Source organism: Ramularia collo-cygni (genome assembly GCF_900074925.1).
Source record: "Ramularia collo-cygni strain URUG2 genome assembly, contig: RCC_scaffold26, whole genome shotgun sequence".
In the NCBI taxonomy this organism is placed as follows: Eukaryota; Fungi; Ascomycota; class Dothideomycetes; order Mycosphaerellales; family Mycosphaerellaceae; genus Ramularia; species Ramularia collo-cygni.
The window spans coordinates 14,732-32,938 of NW_019716280.1; the positions used below are offsets into that span (position 1 = coordinate 14,732).

General features: G+C 49.4%; 6 protein-coding genes; 3 read left to right on the forward strand and 3 right to left on the reverse strand.

Moving 5' to 3' along the window:
• Positions 1 to 4,261: 4,261 nt before the first annotated feature.
• On the forward strand, positions 4,262 to 6,136 carry RCC_10980 (uncharacterized protein; the record flags this gene model as incomplete). Its single annotated transcript, XM_023776206.1, has 1 exon — positions 4,262 to 6,136. One exon carries the CDS (start codon positions 4,262 to 4,264, stop codon positions 6,134 to 6,136), a length of 1,875 nt encoding a protein of 624 aa, XP_023631974.1.
• Positions 6,137 to 6,603: 467 nt separating this feature from the next.
• On the reverse strand, positions 6,604 to 9,866 carry RCC_10981 (related to Het-c protein; the record flags this gene model as incomplete). XM_023776207.1 has 3 exons in its annotated part: positions 6,604 to 9,432; positions 9,605 to 9,676; positions 9,732 to 9,866. 3 exons carry the CDS (start codon positions 9,864 to 9,866, stop codon positions 6,604 to 6,606), a joined length of 3,036 nt encoding a protein of 1,011 aa, XP_023631975.1.
• A 707-nt stretch (positions 9,867 to 10,573) lies between these two features.
• On the forward strand, positions 10,574 to 11,456 carry RCC_10982 (uncharacterized protein; the record flags this gene model as incomplete). XM_023776208.1 has 2 exons in its annotated part: positions 10,574 to 10,984; positions 11,034 to 11,456. 2 exons carry the CDS (start codon positions 10,574 to 10,576, stop codon positions 11,454 to 11,456), a joined length of 834 nt encoding a protein of 277 aa, XP_023631976.1.
• A 1,258-nt stretch (positions 11,457 to 12,714) lies between these two features.
• On the forward strand, positions 12,715 to 15,174 carry RCC_10983 (related to alpha-glucosidases, family 31 of glycosyl hydrolases; the record flags this gene model as incomplete). XM_023776209.1 has 4 exons in its annotated part: positions 12,715 to 14,136; positions 14,193 to 14,306; positions 14,359 to 14,482; positions 14,534 to 15,174. The coding sequence occupies 4 exons, from the start codon at positions 12,715 to 12,717 to the stop codon at positions 15,172 to 15,174; spliced, it is 2,301 nt and encodes a 766-aa protein (XP_023631977.1).
• A 239-nt stretch (positions 15,175 to 15,413) lies between these two features.
• Positions 15,414 to 16,771, reverse strand: RCC_10984 (uncharacterized protein; the record flags this gene model as incomplete). XM_023776210.1 has 9 exons in its annotated part: positions 15,414 to 15,525; positions 15,594 to 15,685; positions 15,741 to 15,855; positions 15,922 to 16,106; positions 16,168 to 16,222; positions 16,281 to 16,299; positions 16,377 to 16,604; positions 16,663 to 16,686; positions 16,747 to 16,771. 9 exons carry the CDS (start codon positions 16,769 to 16,771, stop codon positions 15,414 to 15,416), a joined length of 855 nt encoding a protein of 284 aa, XP_023631978.1.
• A 1,003-nt stretch (positions 16,772 to 17,774) lies between these two features.
• On the reverse strand, positions 17,775 to 18,182 carry RCC_10985 (uncharacterized protein; the record flags this gene model as incomplete). The annotated part of the gene is made up of 1 exon (XM_023776211.1): positions 17,775 to 18,182. One exon carries the CDS (start codon positions 18,180 to 18,182, stop codon positions 17,775 to 17,777), a length of 408 nt encoding a protein of 135 aa, XP_023631979.1.
• Positions 18,183 to 18,207: the final 25 nt, after the last annotated feature.

The window sequence follows — 18,207 nt, forward strand, 5'->3', positions numbered from 1 at the left end:
GATTAGGCGCCTCGACTACGCTACTTATACGCCGTATACCCGAGGTAGGCTCGTTAATATAGATCTAAGCATCTAACTTAATACTAAAGGTGTTTACTACCGCCTTATAATTAGCTTCCTCCTAACTGCCCTTCTACTTAGTAGTATCTACTAGATTAAGCTCTTAGGCCGTAGCTATAACGCTATCGTAGCGTAGGCGCATCGCTACCGGCACGGGTTTATACTTATAATAATTGTTCCTTTAAGGGAAGTTAGCGCTACGTAAGAGGGGAGTAGGCGTCTTAAATAAGTATTACTTACTTATAGTAGTCGCACTTGCGCTTAAACGCGCTAAAGACAGCGTTATAGCGATAGCTAATACGAAGGTATACTAACCGCGTATAGCGGCGATAGGCCGTAGGTACCTCGACGGCGCGGCGCTTACTCGCCGACGCTTAAGTAGGAGTCGCCGGCGGGTCGGGTACGCGACGCTTATAGGGAGTACGTAGCGGTATAATAAAGAGTAGATATATAGAAGAGAAATCTATAAGGTAGAAAGAATGTTAATAAGGGGTAGTTGCTAGGGTAAGTTACTTAGCAAATAACCTACTTAGAGATCTATAGATATAAGACCCTTACGGATAGTAGCGGTAACGTATACGCCGCGTAGTAGGGGACTTATTAACCCTCTTATCGAGCAGCGGTCGTTAAGGGAATTAAACCCTCGCCCTTCTAGGTACGGYATTTAGCCTACTAGAAGGAGGATAAAGKTCCGAAAGCGGCTACTTCCTATATAGCTAGTTTAACTAGCCGGCTTTTATATAAATAGCCCGAAGGTTRCTTAGAAWATAGGCACTTTACTATATAGAGTCTACGGACCCCGAGCGCGACGTATRYRACGCGCGCGCGCCTCTATTCCCTAAGCCCCCGAACTAAGGCTAGTTCGTATAGGGGGAAGGAGGTAATTRTAAGGGCYRTATAAGAGCCCTTATAATAATAGGATTAATAGAGGTAGCTAGATTAACTAACCTTAGAGARGGGAGTATAATATAACCTAACTGCTTAGCGTAGGCTTAGCGTATATATAACTCCTACGCATAGCGCACATTTAACCTATAAGAATTAGTCTTATCTCTAATCGAGTAATTACGGGTGTCTAATACATTACTACATCTTTACCCTTATAATTACCTCGTTTTATCTAACTTTATTATCCTCGAGCTACGCTTCCGAGGATATTACTAACTATAAAGCGGCTATTACTATCGCGTAGAACTAAAGTAACTAGAATCTCTATTACCTTTAGAGTAGCGAGCTCGGCCTATCCGGTATTAGCAAGTTATTAAGTAAGGTAGATTCTAAACGTACGCTAGCGGATAAGAGTTTCGTTAGTATTACCTTTAGCCGTAAAGTAGTCTCTATAGAGGATAAAGCTATTAATAACGGCTATATTAAGTAGGAAATAGAATAGCGGATGCTATAGCTTATAAGCCTTATGTTATATATCGTAATAGTAGCGGAGTTAATTATAAATGTCTATACCGCCTATATAATTATTATAATACGCTATAATAGCTAGTATGTTTATCTGCTATATACTAGCTTTAAATACTAGCTATACGTAGTTCCGAATAAAGGCTATAGTTCCCTAAGGCCGCCTTCAAGCCCTCTATACTCTCTTAATTAGTAAGTAGCCGGTAGTAATAAATTAGATAAGGTTCTTATCTTGCTAGAGTAGTAAATATACGTTATAACATACTCTTAATTAGATTAAGTCGTAGGGGAACCGTATAGATTTCCTCTAAAGTTTAATAGTTACTAGAGGGCTAGTCTTCGACCTTACTACTTTCGTAAAGGTAGCTCTAGCTTACGGCTATAATTTAGACACTAACCTAACTATGCCTATTACCGTAATGCCCTAGTATCGAAGTATAGCTAGTAGCGGTATATTATTAAAGAGGTTGTCTATATAAATATAGTAAAAATATATAGTAAAGTCTAGTTAAAGTACGAGCCTAAGGACCGCTTTCGGTATCTTACTAAGATATTCGGTAAGCGATACGATTAGAGCGGATAGATCCCGCTACTCGTATAGCCTCGGACTAGAGTAGCTCTAATATAGCTACTACTTTAGAACGTCTTTCTTATTTCGCTACTTTTTAACTACTTCCTTCTTTATAACTACGCTACCCTTACGTATAGCCGTCGTATTCTTCTTCTTCCGTACTACCTACTCCTATAGAGTAAGTTCTTCCTTCGTAAAAATCGCTATATACTAAGCTTTACCGGATTATTCCTCGAATCCGGCTTAAGGGCTCGAAAACGAGAAGGCCTAGAGGTATCTACGCTTATAGAGAGTAAGGATATAATAACCGATAGGAGTTAGCTTTCCCTTTATTATTATCTTATAGCTAGAGCGGCCTATAAAGCGTACTAACACCTCGTTAACTAATATATAAGTACTAGGGATTATTATCGATTTAAAGCGCTCTCGTAGCAAGTTAGCTAGCGGCAATATCTACTACTAAGGTACGGTTCCTTTTATATAAGTTTAAGAGGCTCTAAACTATATATAGGCCTTAATTTGCTTCTACCTCCGGAGCGATATATAATTAGTAATCTTATATAATAGCTACTTGCTATCCTTCCGCTAGTAGTTACTCTTATCCGCTATTCTAACCGCTAATATATATAGGATAATAGTAACAAACACCTTTATATTAGCGGTAGTAACCTCCTTCTATCGATTGCCGTATACGAACACTCCTTTATCGGTAGCTTCCTTATACTAAGCTATACCCTCTAGAGCCGGCTACCTTTTAGTAAACTTAAATATAGCGTATTTATTCGTATACTTAGCTATTATCTTATAGACAGCTTAAGTAAAGAATAAACTAAAGAAGCGTAACTAGATATTACTAACTACGCTCTAAAACTATACTAGTAGGTTAACCTGTCGCTTATACTCCTTACTAGCTAGATAGTCCTCTAGTAATAACGGTATGTAATTTATTATATTATCGACCTCCGGTATTATAAGATGCTAGTCCGTATTATATATAGCCTCCGGTTTATTATTAGCTCTAGTTAGCTTAAATTTAATACTATATATAGTACGTAATATAGCCRCTCTAATAACGAACTCTAGACGGTTAATAGTTAAGTTAAGTTGCTGCTCTATACTATAAAGCTCCTTATCCGTATCCCCTTTATAATTATCGTTAGAGTGCTAATTAATACTATCTAGTTCGTTAAAGGAGTCTATACTAAATTAACTACTAWCTACTACTTACTTAGAGTTTGAAATTAGTGTATATACTACTAACTGCTTTTAGAAGCTATAGGGGGGCTATATAGACGTTAATTTACCTTATAAGCGTATAATATAGCCGCTTTATTACACGCTTATAAGGGCTCTAATTATAGCAACGAGTTTTCAAAGGGATTAGAACGTGTAGAAGATGAGAAATGTCACGTGCCGATTAGAGTGAATGCTTAGCAACATGATTGGTGCAGATCGAGTAACGAAGATGGTCTGTGCTTGCAGCACTTCACCTCGATCGGACCTGCATCTTGTTCCTCTCAGTTACAATCGCAACATCTGATTTCGGTCAACTTTTGCGATGTCGTCACATTATCGCGGGACTCGGGCTGCTCCTATCAGGCATACCGATGCCTCGATATTAGCAAGCGCGGCGTTCAATGGCAAGAGTCACTGTCGCGACAATGTTTATTAGAGCATTGCTTGCATACATGTGTTCGCTTTTGATGCCAATGTCGACTGTCGATGGCTGTATTGGAATCCGACGATGAATCCTGTGCACCCGCTAGCCCGCACACGGTACAAAGCGAAAGACAGCCAGGCTTTTGCGGAGAAGGACGAATGAGTACTCAGCAGAATCGCCTATCATGACCTCGACCAGACACCACAACACTTTATGGGCTCTCGYCTGGCACTTACCTACCACTTATGAGTGTGACCGTCCCCTCATTCGTCATCCTCCAAGTGACCTTTCCCTCTTTGGACGAAAAGTTGACAATGGAAAAATCACCTGTCGAGTCGAAAAAATGTCTATTGTCCTCTGACAGCCACTTGACCAGAATTGCTCATATTGATGCCGGAATAAATCACACAGATAAGTAGCATTTCCCCACATTGCACAATCTATCCTCTCGTGCTACACATTGCATCGTCAATCGAGTTCGAGTCACACGACAACACAAAATCTCAAACTCCTACGAACAACCTTTCAAATCACAAGACCCATTGCCCGGCGCAATCATGTCGACACACAATTTCAAGAACACTCAGATCGAGCGCATTGTTTCAAGTCTAAGAGCAGTCAAGGAGCACGAAGGAGAAGGTCGCATCCTTCACGATTCTTACACCAAAAAAAGATACCGCGAACGCCGCCATATGTTCCTCAGCAAACATCCCGACTTCAAAGATGATCTGAAGCGTCTCTCAATTGTCGCACGCGAAGCCGATCAAGTCTTTCACGAGCAAGCTGACGAGCTTTCGGTGGAGCAAGTCCGCCGCCGCGAGCTAGCGTGCGAGTTTGCAATCCTACTTAAATATCCAACTTCCACCAACACAGACACGCTCGACGACTTCAGGAGCTACGGTACCAAGGAATGGACTGCAGAAACTGGACATCCTATACCCGCACCTTTCACACCATCACCACCGTCATCGCCAAGAACATTCGTTAAAGAGCCAAGCGTTGAGGACCTCGTCATTCCCGAGCAGAATCTCATCCTCACTTCTGAAGCCCGCCAATTCTTCTCAGGCGCGCGCATTTCAGAATCAAGTGCGGGTCGGACTACCAGACAAGCCCCACAAACAGTTTTCGCCGGTGCAGATCCAGAATATTCCGGACAGCAAACAGCAACAAACACATCATCGCAGCATCCATTCAACAACATATTCACTCGCAACGCGACACTCCCCATGTCGACCGCAATGGATGTCCCACGAATCGCCCTGAATGCTCCCGAAAATCGAGAAACATTGCGGAAAATCATCAGTGATCTTGGAAAGACAGGATTGTTGCCCTCCGATGCGCCTTTGCAGTACCAGATCCTAGCGCGGAAACAACAGCAGACTCCACAACAGCAGACTCCACAACAGCAGACTCCAGAACACCAGCAGCAAAACCGCCCACAGATGCAAGTCAGCGCTGTCAAAGGCCGCGGTCTCACGACTCCCGTCAAGTTTCAATCAAATGCCGGCAAGAAGCGCACTGCGCCCGTGGACCTCGACGAAGCGGATCCCGAGCCTGATTCTTCCGAAGAAGTCCAGGCCACCACTCAGGAACCCGCCAAGCGTGGCCAACCTGCCGTGAAGAAGGCGAAAGTCACCGTCACCGTCACAGCAGGAGAGGACGCAGAGGTTCCTGCCCAAGAAGCTCGTCGTCCTGCCGAGAAGCAACCTCGAAACTTTTCACAAGCAGTTGAGGCTGCGGGTCCAGAGCTCCCTACCAAGCAACCTCGTCGTCATGTCACAAAGCAACCTCGAGAAGTTCCAGCCACCATTCCAGCAGCTCCCAAGCCCGCCATTAAGATCAAGCCCCAAGCTGCGCAGAACACCTCTTCAGTGGCATCCACCGCGTCTGACATGATTGCCACAAGAGGTAGCCGCGCACGCCCCACCTCAGGCGGCAAAGCTCCACCCGAGCAATCCGGCAGCGGAACTCCAGCAGAAGTCCCCAGACGCGCAAGCCACCCAGCAACCGTCTCCGGCGCGCGCATTGCCAGAACCAAGACCGAAGCATCAGAAGCCGCCACCGAGCGTYAACAGGCTCTCTATACCGAGCTCATCAGCAGAAAGCCTAACGCTCGCCACCCAGATCTCGGACCCGAGTTCTTCAACATCAACAACTTCACAGCCGACGAGCAGGATCCTGACGGTGGTCCCGTTCGCTGTGTCTGTGGCGTCACTACCGATGATGGCAAGTACGCCGGCGATTGGATCGGCTGCGATAAGGGGGAGTGCCACGTCTGGCAGCATGTCGAGTGCATGGGCGATGCTGTCCCGCCCGCGGCCAAGCGCGAGACGAGCAAGTACCTGTGTCAGCAGTGTGATCCATGGGCCCATCGCAAGTTGATTGCGAAGTTGAGACGCGAGAACCCGATTCCTGGAGTGGCTGGCGGCTGAATGAGCAGCGACTCCTCGTTGTTGGCGGGATATTTTGATGTGTGTTAGAAATGATTCAGTTTGAGCGAGCGAAAGCGGCATTGAGCGTAGATCGAGGGAGCACCGAGGAGCGAGAGTGATGGATGTCCAGGCGCTGACGCTGACGCTGATGGAATTTGATATTGGAGCCATGGCATGGGCCGCATTTGGTCTGAAAACATGGTGAATGATGAAAATGCTTGAACGATGATGAATGTTAGTTAGGTAGCTTTTTCTCCACGCCCCAATACGAAGTACTTGTATCTTACCCACCATCTCACAACCCTGGTAAAGCTCCAGTCCCGATCATGGTGTACTCATCGCACATGAAAGAAATGTACGAGATCATGTTAGGAAGTCAGGCAGAGAGATTCATCGCTTTTGTTCGTTCAGTTCATAAGTCTAGTCCATGTCACGCCTGAAATCCATTACCGAAGCCCGCTATCAGTCTACCAGCGTCTCCGCTCTCCGCGCTCGTCTCCATATCCGCCGTCACCGCCGCCAAAAGAACCAGGCATCTCGTCCTCTCCACGGCGGCTGCCRTACTCATCACCTTCGCCACGTCCATAGTTTCCGCCTCCACCGTATTCTTCGCGACCACCACGGTCACCACCAGATTCCTCACGTTGCTGGTATCCACCTCCACCATAGTTGTCGTTACCGTACGAAGCTTGTTGGCGCTCATTCCCTCCATCGTAGTCTCCAGACTGCTCGCGGCGACCGTAGCTTGACTGCTGTTCGTAACCGGACTCCTCACGACGGCCATAGCTAGATTGCGCCTCTTGACGACCATAGCTGGATTGCTCCTCCTGACGGCCATAGCTGGATTGCTGCTCTTGACGGCCATAGCCGGACTGCTCCTCCTGGCGTCCGTAATTGCTTTGTTCCTGGCGACCGTAGCCTCCGCCACCACTGTGGCGCTTCTCACCAGAGCCGCGGCGCTCACGAGAGTGAGACTTGCGTCTCTCGCCGCTGCCGCTCCTACGACCACCGCCATACTCTTCCTCCTCGCGCTGCTTCTTGCGTCGCTTTTCCTCTTGCTTGCGGCGCTTCTTCTCCTTCTTCTCTTCGTCATTGCTATCATTGTCATTGTCGTCGTCATCGTCACTGCCATCTTTTTGCTTGTAGCCCTGGCGAGATTCTTGGTTCATGTACTGCCTGCCAGAGCTGGAAACACGCTGTTCTTGAATCTCCTCCTCATAGCGTCCGCCTGGATGCTCCACTCGGCGTTCAGTACGCTGAGCGTAACCACCGTCATGAGTTGGTTGCACTTCAGTTGTCTGCTGGTAACCGTAGCCGGTACTGCCAGAGCTACCATCCTGCTCGAACCGCTTGTACTCCTCTCGGTAACCGCCAGAGCTGTACTGGGTTTGAGTGACTGCAGCTTGCCCATAGCGCTCCTCGTCGCCACGTCCGCCAGGGCGGTATCCAGTCKCGGTGATCCTGGAGGTGCGGGAGTCACCGTCGTAACTGTCGTGCTTGTACGTCTTCTTCTCCGACTTGTCATCGCCAAAAGCACCACCGAGCAGACCGGCGCCGACAGCTCCTGCGAGACCACCCACCACCGATCCCAGGGCTCCACCACCCATCGCTTCACCCACAGAATCGCCAAATTCGTTCGCAGCTTTGTTGCTCTGTCTCCCACCAGTGTTCTTCCCACTCAAAGTTTGGTTGATCCCACTCAAAACTCCACCAATAGCTCCAGAGCTCTGCGAACTCTTCATGTTGGGCATCCCGAGGGGTTTGCAGCAACCATGTCCAGTGTCCTCCACTCCCTCCTTGTGATTACGTCCCTCTTCAACGCCCTCGCGGCTGAGCTTGTCACGCAAGTCGTCTTTTTGGCGATCGTCTTGCTCCTCCCACCAGCGCTCGACCACGCTAAACATGAGACCTCTGCCATCATTCGCGCCGTCTTCTCCATCGTCTTTCAGAGCTGGATGATGGAAGACTCCATTGATGATACGGTCGGTCGTGCGACGCACGTCAACATCATCATCATCCCAGGCAGCCACAATCTGCGGAATAGTCCACTTCAAAACCTGGCTGGCAATCTTGCCCGCCGGTTCATTCAGAATGTTGGAAAAGTGATCCTTGCTCAGCATGGAGTGGGTAGGATCCGAACACGAGTCATCGTTGAAGACAATCAACTGCTTGTCTTTGCTGGATTGAATGATCTCAGAAGAGCCAGTCGCCAGTTCCTCCTTTAGCTGTTTGATAATGGGCAGGATGAATGGAGCTAGCAAGGAGAAAACGAAGATGCTAATCTGGTTTTGCACCTCCTCGATAAGTTCAGGCAGGACCGGGATCTTGTCGATTRCCTCTGTAATGGATTTCATCAGGGAGTCGTGGAACTCCATCACTGGATAGATCTGCTGGGTCAAGGCCTCCACTTGCTGGGTGAACTCCTCTGGATCCTTGGGTGAAATTTGCATGTTCTGCATTTGCGAAGCCGCAGCGTTGGCCTGGAGGCTCTCGACCTTTCCTTTCTGGTCGGTGTCCCCGAGCAGACCCGGAGGCAGTTTGTCAAGAAGTTCCTTCAGCATGCTCGTATCCGCACGTTGAGAGTTGTCGATAGTGCCTTCAAGCTCTTGAAGCTCACTTTGAGTCGTCTTATCGCTGATTTCGCCCATAACGGAGTGGAGAAAGTCTACACCTCCAAAGGTTCCGGTGACGAGGGGGTAGACTTCGTCTCGTGCTCCGCGTAGCTGGATCCTGGTCTGGCGACCCACATGAGGAAAGACACCGCTCTCACCAAGCTCGATCAGCGCCAGCTCAACATAGTTACTGTGGGCGGAGAAGTCTTCGAGACAGTGGTTGGCGGTTCCCATCAATCTCAAGGCCTCGTGGAAATCACGCTCATCATTGGAGCGCTTGTAGCGACGTCCGAGCTCGATGCACTTGGTGTAGAGCTCGCGAACCATGGCAGCCGAAGTCGTAATTCCCTGATCCTCGCTAGCGATGTAGTGTTTCAAGCCGGTGCGTTCATCGATGCTCAGCTCGCGGTCGTCATCCACTGGCCCTCGAAGACGACGGTCGTAGTCACGAGCGTCCAAATTATCGGCGTAGTTTTTTGGGTTGTCGATGTGCTCCTCCGGCCGGTAGCAGCCAAGTCTGTCCCGTGTAACTTCGAATTCGCCGGTGCCATAGCCAAAGGACATGAATGCCAGCACCCAAAGCACAATTCTAACGGCTTCGGCGGAGACATACTTGACGGTGCCGACATCGACGGCTTGCGAATAGTCGCGGAGCCAGTTTCCAAAATAGACTCGCTTGACGTCCTGAAAAAGAAGAGCTTCAGCATGTGTTTTAGATGTGTGTAGGGGAAGAAGGCATCAGCGCCAGCCTGTCCGAGAAAGCCACATCTCTTCCCCAGAAATATCAAGCAACGAGAGAGATGCGACTCTCGAGACTAGCCAAATGTTGTGCCTCCTCCTATGTGATTCGACGTACGAGTTTGCTGAACTTCTTCCCACCGAATGCTCGAGCGGTCAATAGGGTGAGGAGGGTATCTTCGATGTCACCCTGTCAAATTTGTCAGCTTGCAAGGCCAATATATATTCAGACAGTGGACACGGACGTGTCTCCATCGCTGACCCTCAACGGCTGAAGTTGCGGCGATGTTGCCAGCACCAAACGCATGGGTCGGGGCAGCGTAGAAGATAAGAACAAGGGCCAGTACGGGTAGCCAGCGGCTGTAGTTTGAGAGCGCCATGTTGGGTGGTTGGCAGGTCGGAATGTTGTTTGGAGGAAGAGAAGAAATGGTGGTGATGACAAGGTACCTAGCTAGCTGTTTTCTCGGAGGCTGCCCCACCTTGCCCGCTGACGCAAGCACTTGCTTTCAAACGGGGGTGGAGATTGCTACGTTCAAGTGAARAGTTCAATTTCAGGACTGTTGACTTCTGGGCCTTAAACTGAACACATTCACTTGGACTGTCATGTGAAGATAATTAGATAAGCTCCATCAAGGTCCAAAGGAGCATTCTTTGGTACGAGGCGAAGCTTATGCTACGTCCGGAACTTATCTTGCCGAACAGCCTGAACACCTTCATAGATGAGAAGAACAGTTTGAGCTCGCTACGAATTCATAGCWCGTAGATCCGGTAAGGTCTGATAGGGTACTAAGATTCTCGCAGTGGTTGGAGATGGGGCAGTGCCAAACCATCGCCATCCTTCAGGAATCGCCACTGGCAACTGTCACATTGACTCATACAGGCAAGATGATCTCGACCGTCTCGGATTCACCCCATCTTGTTCAGTTACTTGGCCCGGTCTGACCAGCTCAGTTTGCCGCTCGACTTGTGACAAACATCTCTAGGCAGCAGCAGATAGCAACACCGAGAAAGATCGGCGTTGGCAACAAAAGCTCAACGAACTCATCTAACCGGTCGCGTCAACCTCTTTTCCACCACAATCATCATCATGGCTCTACCTCAAGACTTCCTCGCCACACCGGCGCCCAACATAGTGGTCGACAGGATTGATTTTGCCAAGACATGTCTTCCAGAGTACGCAGGACGCTACGCAGTCGTGCTAGACAATGTCCTGAATGAAGCTGAATGTCAACAACTCATTGAAGCAGCAGAGGCTACAACAAATGGAGAATGGGAACGTGCTATGGTCAACATTGGAGGCGGCCGTCAGGCACTGTATGCTGACACACGGAACTGCGGGAGAATCATCATGGACTCGGAGGAATTGGTCGACAAAGTCTGGCAAAGGATTGCAGCTATACCTGATGTGCAGGAGATTATGGAGTTGAAGAACTGCCCAATTTATTTTGGTAATGGCCCAAGAAAGCGAGAGGAAGTCTGGCGCTTCAGTCGGCCGAATGTGAGTGATCCGGAGAGCAGCCTGTTCACAATGCCTGACTCTTGTACAGGAGCGAATGAGGTTCTTGAAGTATCAAGGAGGAGAATTCTTCCGCGCTCACTGCGACGGCTCCTACGAGCGAGATGATCGTAGCGAGCGCAGTTATTTCACGCTACATCTTTACCTCAACAACAGCGATTCGCCGTCTGCAGAGGAGATTGACAAGATGAGTCCGGCAGAGCGGCTGGAAGCAGCAAAATCGACGCTGGTCGGTGGTGCTACGACTTTCCACTGTATGAGCTGCGACCCCGAAAGATCACTCGATGTCTTGCCACGAACCGGCAGAGTCCTGCTGTTTCAGCACCGCGATCTTCTCCACAGCGGCGCCGACGTTATCCAAGGCACGAAATACACCATGCGCACCGATCTGATGTATTCGCTGGAGAGCTCAAAGAGCACGACGAAGAGCTCCATGAAATCTTTGCTTGATTGAGGAGGAGGAGGTCGCAATGTGCTTCTAGCCCGCGGATTTGCGGTAGCGGGAGATTGAAGTCGGTCTGCGATAATGGCAAAGTTGATCTGATGTTTTAGACATGTCCTCTCCCGTCGCGCAACACCTCCTTCTCCACCACAAGCGAATGTTCAAGCTCGTGAATGATGAAAGAAGTTGAAACACCACCCAGAATAATCGGAATCGAATGATACCCTGACCCCCACCCACCATGTCTCGCGACAGGTGTAATGGCAAGAGGCGCAGATACGCTGCGTATTGCACTAAAGTGTCGTACATGTAGTACACACAAGCTTCGCACCGGCTCCCATAACCACGACTGCGACCGAAGCCGAGCCGGGCTGATTTTCTGATGCCAAATGCAACCATTTCATGGTAGGCTCTCACGAGCAGTTGCCAGCGCCGCGCAAGCACGGATAGCGTTGTTTTTTGAAGCGTGCTCCGAATTTCTCACTTGCCAAAATAAGACGTGCTGCAAGCAGCGATGTCTGTGTGTGAGCAAGTACGCAAGCATTGGGTGGTGCTTGAGGAAAGAAAGTTGGAAGCCGAAGAGGAAAATGAATTTGGCCGGGTAGTCAGAAATGCCAAGATCCACTAGCCCTATTAGAGCCGCTGGTTATGCTTCGTGTTGTGAGGGCTCTTTTGACTTCACTTCTGCGCGTCCTTCTTTCTGACATTTCCCAACGCCAGCATTGCACCGTCACTCGACGCGAAGAGGAACACTTTGCATCTACTTTTGTAAGCGATGACTCCGACGGGACTGCCTGCTCTCATGTTGGTTGATTTCTCCCCGCACCTCTGTCGCGCTGCAGTCCACACACCGGCAGCTTGACAAGGCGAGCGCCATCTGTCCAGCTGCTCGCTTTTCGCCGGACTCATGTACGTATATCTGCCCATGTTCCGGCGAGCTACTGTCTCGCGCAGGCATGTCTTGGTGGTATGCCTGAGATACACCCAGCTGCTCTGAATTTGGATCTAGGAGAAATCTTGCGTAAGGGATCTAGAGGTGAATACACGCCTCTCGAACTCGGTGTATATACCGCCGAAAATCCGGAAAAAWTCCTCAAAGTGGAAAGGCGTCGTTGTTAGGTCGCACGCGATGTGCCAGGGCCCATGACGTGCCCACATAGCTCTTCAAGATCCACAATGGAAGCGGATTGGGCAGTCGTACAAGTAGTGAAAATGCCCGTGTGAGTGAGTTCACTTGCCGATAATTTGACAGCATTTCGAACCTTCCAGGATGCATGCCCTCTTTGCTGTTTTTGGCTTGTTCGTGTGCGCTGGATCTACGCAAAACGTGCTTGCTTCATCTTACAACGAGTCTTTCGACATTGGAGAGGCTTTTGTTTTGACCAGGAATAATGACTTGCTGGAGATAACTCAGTCTGGAGAGGCCATTTGGAGTACCGTACCGGGAAACCCTTTCATAAGCGCAAGTGCTGGCAACGACTCCATCGTTGGATCCAATGGAGCTTTTAACATTACCCACATCGACATTGATATCTGTCAAGATCAGGACATCAGCAGCATCCAGCAAGTTCCGTGGGATGGAACTGTCACTGGAAAGGCGGTTCAGATTACCGGTCACTTGACAGACTGCGGGCATGCAACTGCACCATACTCTCTTACTCTTTGGGTGTCCAGTGACCTTCCCGATCGAGTGGCCTTTTACATCGATATTTCCGCCTCGTCCAACGAAGCACAACCTCTGAAGAAGCTCTACTTCAGCTTCGCCTCTTCCGCTGGCGAGGACTTCTTCGGATTGGGTGGTCAAGCATCGTTTGCGTCGTTGAAGAATCAAAGCATTCCAGTATTCACCCGTGAGCAGGGTGTCGGTCGCGGGGACCAACCCATAACGTCCATCGAAAACGCCAATGGCAGTATAAGTGGCGGCGACTTTTTCACAGCGTACACAGCCGTCGCGTCGTATATCTCGACTGAGGCCAGTCTGTTCTATCTCTCGGAGAAAAGCACTGGCTACGCAAACTTCGACTTCACTCAGTCTGAGTCAGTGACCGTCCGGTACGACTCCCTCAGCGTTGATGGTGCTTTCACTCGCAAGCCCAATATGTTCGACGCCATCGAGGCTTTGACAGAGTACACCGGACGTATGCCAGCTCTCCCTAAGTGGGTTGACGACGGCGCTATCCTCGGCATTCAAGGTGGCCAGGATAAGGTGATCAGCATTGTCGAGCAAGGTCTGGACCCCAGTATCAATGCTCCTATTGCTGGAGTCTGGTTACAAGATTGGTGTGGCACTCACATTCAGCCCGGTCCATATAGTCCTGCGATAAATGTCTCGAGACTCTGGTGGAACTGGGAGAATGATGAAATGCTCTACCCTACCTGGAATGAGTTTGTTCAAGATCTCCGCGACAATCACAATGTCCGCACGCTTTCGTATATGAATGTGTTCCTGGCGAATGTTTCCACGAAACCTACAGGCTTTCGAAGGAATCTCTACGACGAAGCGAGTGCATCACACTACTTTGTGCAGAACTCAACAACCAATTCGACGGCAATCATTTCAAGTGGTCCAGGCTTGAATGCGGGAATCATCGACTTGACCAATCCTGGCTTGCGAGAGTGGTTCAAAGACATCCTMAGATCACAAGTCTGGGATGCAAATATCTCAGGGTTCATGACAGACTTTGGCGAATATGTCCGTGTCCATTATCACGTATCTTTCGACGTTCCGAGCTGACCAGAGTCAATCAGACACCCGTCACATCAGATGTGCAACAGTATGGTAGCGATGATGCATTCTTTACCCACAATGCGTATCCTGCTCAGTGGGCAGAAATACAACACTCCGTTGTCGAAGAACTCGGTGTAAGTTTCAGACTTCACTCGATGACAGCAATCTTGCTAACAGGCACAACAGCTTGAATCAGAAGCCCTGCTTTTCCATCGCTCTGCTTCAACAGGATCAAATCGCAATATGAACCTCTTTTGGGTGGGCGATCAGAATGTGGATTGGGGCGTTCACGACGGAATCAAATCTGTCGGTAAGTTTCTCCCAGAAACCTTACTTGCAATCGTTGTCTAATCTTCATAAGTCACCCTTATGGTCCACATGGGATTCTCAGGATACAGCCAACAGCACTCTGATGTTGGTGGCTACACCACAGTCTTGACGCTTTCCAACTACAACGTCACTCGGTCCCCAGAGCTTCTTGGACGTTGGGGAGAACTTGCAGCCGTCAGCAGTGCCGTGTTTAGATCGCACGAAGGCAACATCCCCTCTGTCAATGCTCAATTCTACAGCAACAGCTCGACCTACAGCTACTATGCCTACAACGCAAGGATGTTTGTTTCCCTTGCAAAGTATAGGCGGAGCATCCTCGAAACGGAATGCGAGCCAAAGGGTTGGCCATTGCTCCGCTCACCGGCTCTTTACCATCCCACCGACTTGCGTGCCCGACAAATTAGCTACCAGAGCTTTTATTTGGGCTCTAGTCTATACGTCGCTCCTGTTTTGGATCCAGACACCTTTGAAGTGAAAGTCTACCTTCCAGGTACTGGCACTTTCCACCATGTGTGGACGGGTGCGATGTATGAGGGCGGCCAGAATGTCGTGGTGTCTGCACCATACGGAAAGCCGGCGGTGTTTCTGGTTGATGGTGCCAACACGACAGAATTGCAGCCATTCCTGGAGTTCGTAAAGAATGAGAACGGAACGCTGCTGTCGGTGGAGTAGCCATCTCTTACAGAGACATGAAGTCATTTGGAACGCTCATAGATTCCACGCGACTTCCTGAMCTGCGGACGCTATATGCTCGAATACAATCTTTCCACAGTAGATGACAAGGCATTTCTTTTCTCCGTTGTTCTTTCGTAATCGCACGCTCTGTATGCTCACAATTCGAGGCGCTATATGCTTGGGTGTATGAATTTATTGGACAATCTGCCTTGATTGCCAACTGCTGAGCCGACATGTCACCAGCCGGGACAAGTACTGTGATTCTTGGTGTACCTCATCTCTCGACAGAGGCTGTCTGTGCTTCCAGTTGCGCGACTACGACCAAGGTCTCCGGAATACACCTTCTCCCTTGTAACAAAAAAGATATTAGCGAATCGCCAAGGCCATCCTGGGTAATCGCTCGGTGATGGACTTACATTCTCACTGGACCCGCTTGAGACTCATCGGTCTTCGTCTCAGTGGTTGAATGGCGATTCGGCTGATTTTGCAAGGCCTGGAAGTCGCGGATCTGGTTGTCCCACCATCAGCCATATATCGACGAGACAAGCTGACCTCCAACTCACCTCGCCATTGGGTATGTTACTTCCAAAGATGAGAGAATATCTGGTCACCGAGTACAAAATGACATCGAGCCAGCCATTCGAAGCCATCATCACACCGACAAAGATTAAATGGTTTCTTTTTGAGCCGATCGCTGGTCAGCTAAATCTTTGATGCTGGAAGGGGAGAGCAGAAGTCACTTACACGCCTACACTTGCTCCAGCCATGATACTCAGCCTGACAACCACCGCAGGAAGTGTGCAGATCACGTAGATTAAGGGGTATGCAACGACACTCCGTGCCGCCGACTTAGCTCGGCCTCGAAGGAAACTTTGATCGGTCGAAGAGTGGAATTGTTTGGCCCGACGTCGTAGGAAAAGGAACATGAGCTGTGGGAGGGACACATTAGTAAATTAGACATTGATGGAGGGTGTTGAGTGGCCAAGTTACCGAATAGAGGACGATGACGCTGAATTCTACGAATATCAGCCATATGTAATGGAGCCTAAAAAAGTCAATGTCAAGTCCAAAGTCAACGTCAGCAGGATATCCTCAGTGCTTACCAAAGGCGCTCTGGCATATCTAATCACTATAGTCAGCAAGTGAAGGATCAAAGAAGAAGTCCATGAAGCTACTAGAAGCCGCACGCCCTTACTTACGATTCTCAGGAATCCAACACCACAGTCCTGCTCGCATATAGAAGTCTGAAGGATGTATCACAACCCCAATAGTCGCACAGAAGATGGTAAAGACCCATACAAAGATGACGGTAGACAAGAATCGTAGAGGCCCAAGGCGACAATTGAGGATGATGTCCGAGAACAAGTGGACGGCGATGACGAGTGTGAATGCAGCGCTTCCAACATCACCTGCATTGAGAAGCCATCCTGCAACAGCATCAGCACATTTCACCACATCTGCTGGATCGTTGTTGAGGTCACCCACCCTGAGTCCAACAGGCGGGAGTACCTGCCTTGAAAAAGTCAATATCCCAATTCTCATTCACTCGTCATCAATAGCATAACTCACCATTATTCCGCCAACGTGTAGCCATTGAAGACTGAGAGTGAAACCCAACGCCTGAATTAGATCGGCGACGAGGAGGTTGATCAGGAGTGCAACATATTGATTAATGTAGACGATCCTTCGATTGTGGCCGGCTAATGACTGGTACGCAAGGTAACTGAATAGACATGCAGTGGTGACCAAAGACGCCAGGCCCACTGCAGCGATCACCGACAGCCCGCCATGGATTTTCGGTGGTAGAGGAGAAAGCGATTGCGCCGAGACGTCTGTCCCGCTTCGCATCGTAGGCCGTTGAGTTATGCGATCGACGGGTGGAATGACTTGTGCTTTTGCGTCTGCGAAGTGTTTGGTGGGGCTTGGGTATGCCAACACGCAGGCTACTTGTTATTCTTCCCATGGGGAACCAATGCACCAAGACGATTCTGGGATATGCCTGTCACAGTGGTGAGGACCCCGTTCCAGTGAGTTCGCTTCTCCAGCAGACCTGGGTAGGAACGCGGGGGTCAAAAGCATGTACCTCATCCGACGACTGTGACTTGCAAGCTTTGGACGCCGTGTTGAACCTTCGTTCATGCTGCCAGGACGTGGTTGACCCGATCGACTAGCATCAACGCACAACCCCAGACCCCTATTCAGGCAGTTGGCGCCAAGAATGAGTCTGACGGCAAGTCCTTGACTCAGCATATTCGAAATGGAGAACGACAAAATCTGTATCATGATATGTTTACCTACATACTCTGGTGACAGGCAACACACTGATTTGGTGCACCGCATTTTGAAGCACCGGCATCTCCGGCCGAAGAAATTACCAAAGCTCTGCTTGCCCTAGTTTGTAGCAAGGAACCCTCGATGAAGAGAGAAGTCAATCGTGCGGGTCCTCGCCGGCTCCCTCTGCTAAACAATATTGTTGTCATCTCATCTGCAGTGCCCTGAGGTTGCACGGTGGGAAGAAAGTGCCAGATTTGGTATGTGGACCTTGCTAACTTCCAAGTGAAAGTATCAATTCGCGGTGATTCATCCATTGCCACGCATCACAGCCGTCTCAAGACCACCGCAATAACAATACCGTAAGTGGTGGCTTGCAAATACGATTTCGTAAGCTCAACCAAATCTTGCGCATCCAGGATGTTCGCACGCGAATACGGCCAGGGGACCCCGGAAAGAAGGCGCACGCTTGTAGGTGATTCCAAGATACCGGCAGGCGGAGATGCCATACCAGCAGATGGGGCACGTGAACCAGGCTGATCCGACGGCGGTCGAACACCGCGGATTTCTCGTATCCGAATCTCGCATTTCTCGGTTGTGAGGCGATGGTCGTGAACGCCTGCTGGAAGCGCAACAGGGATGCGGTACGGAGCCAAGCCCTGGATGCGGTAATATCTGGAGAGAGTGGAGAGACCGTCGTTGAGCGTCCAGGCGGCGGACTCCATCTCCGACATGGCCTCAATGAGAGAAGTGTGGAAT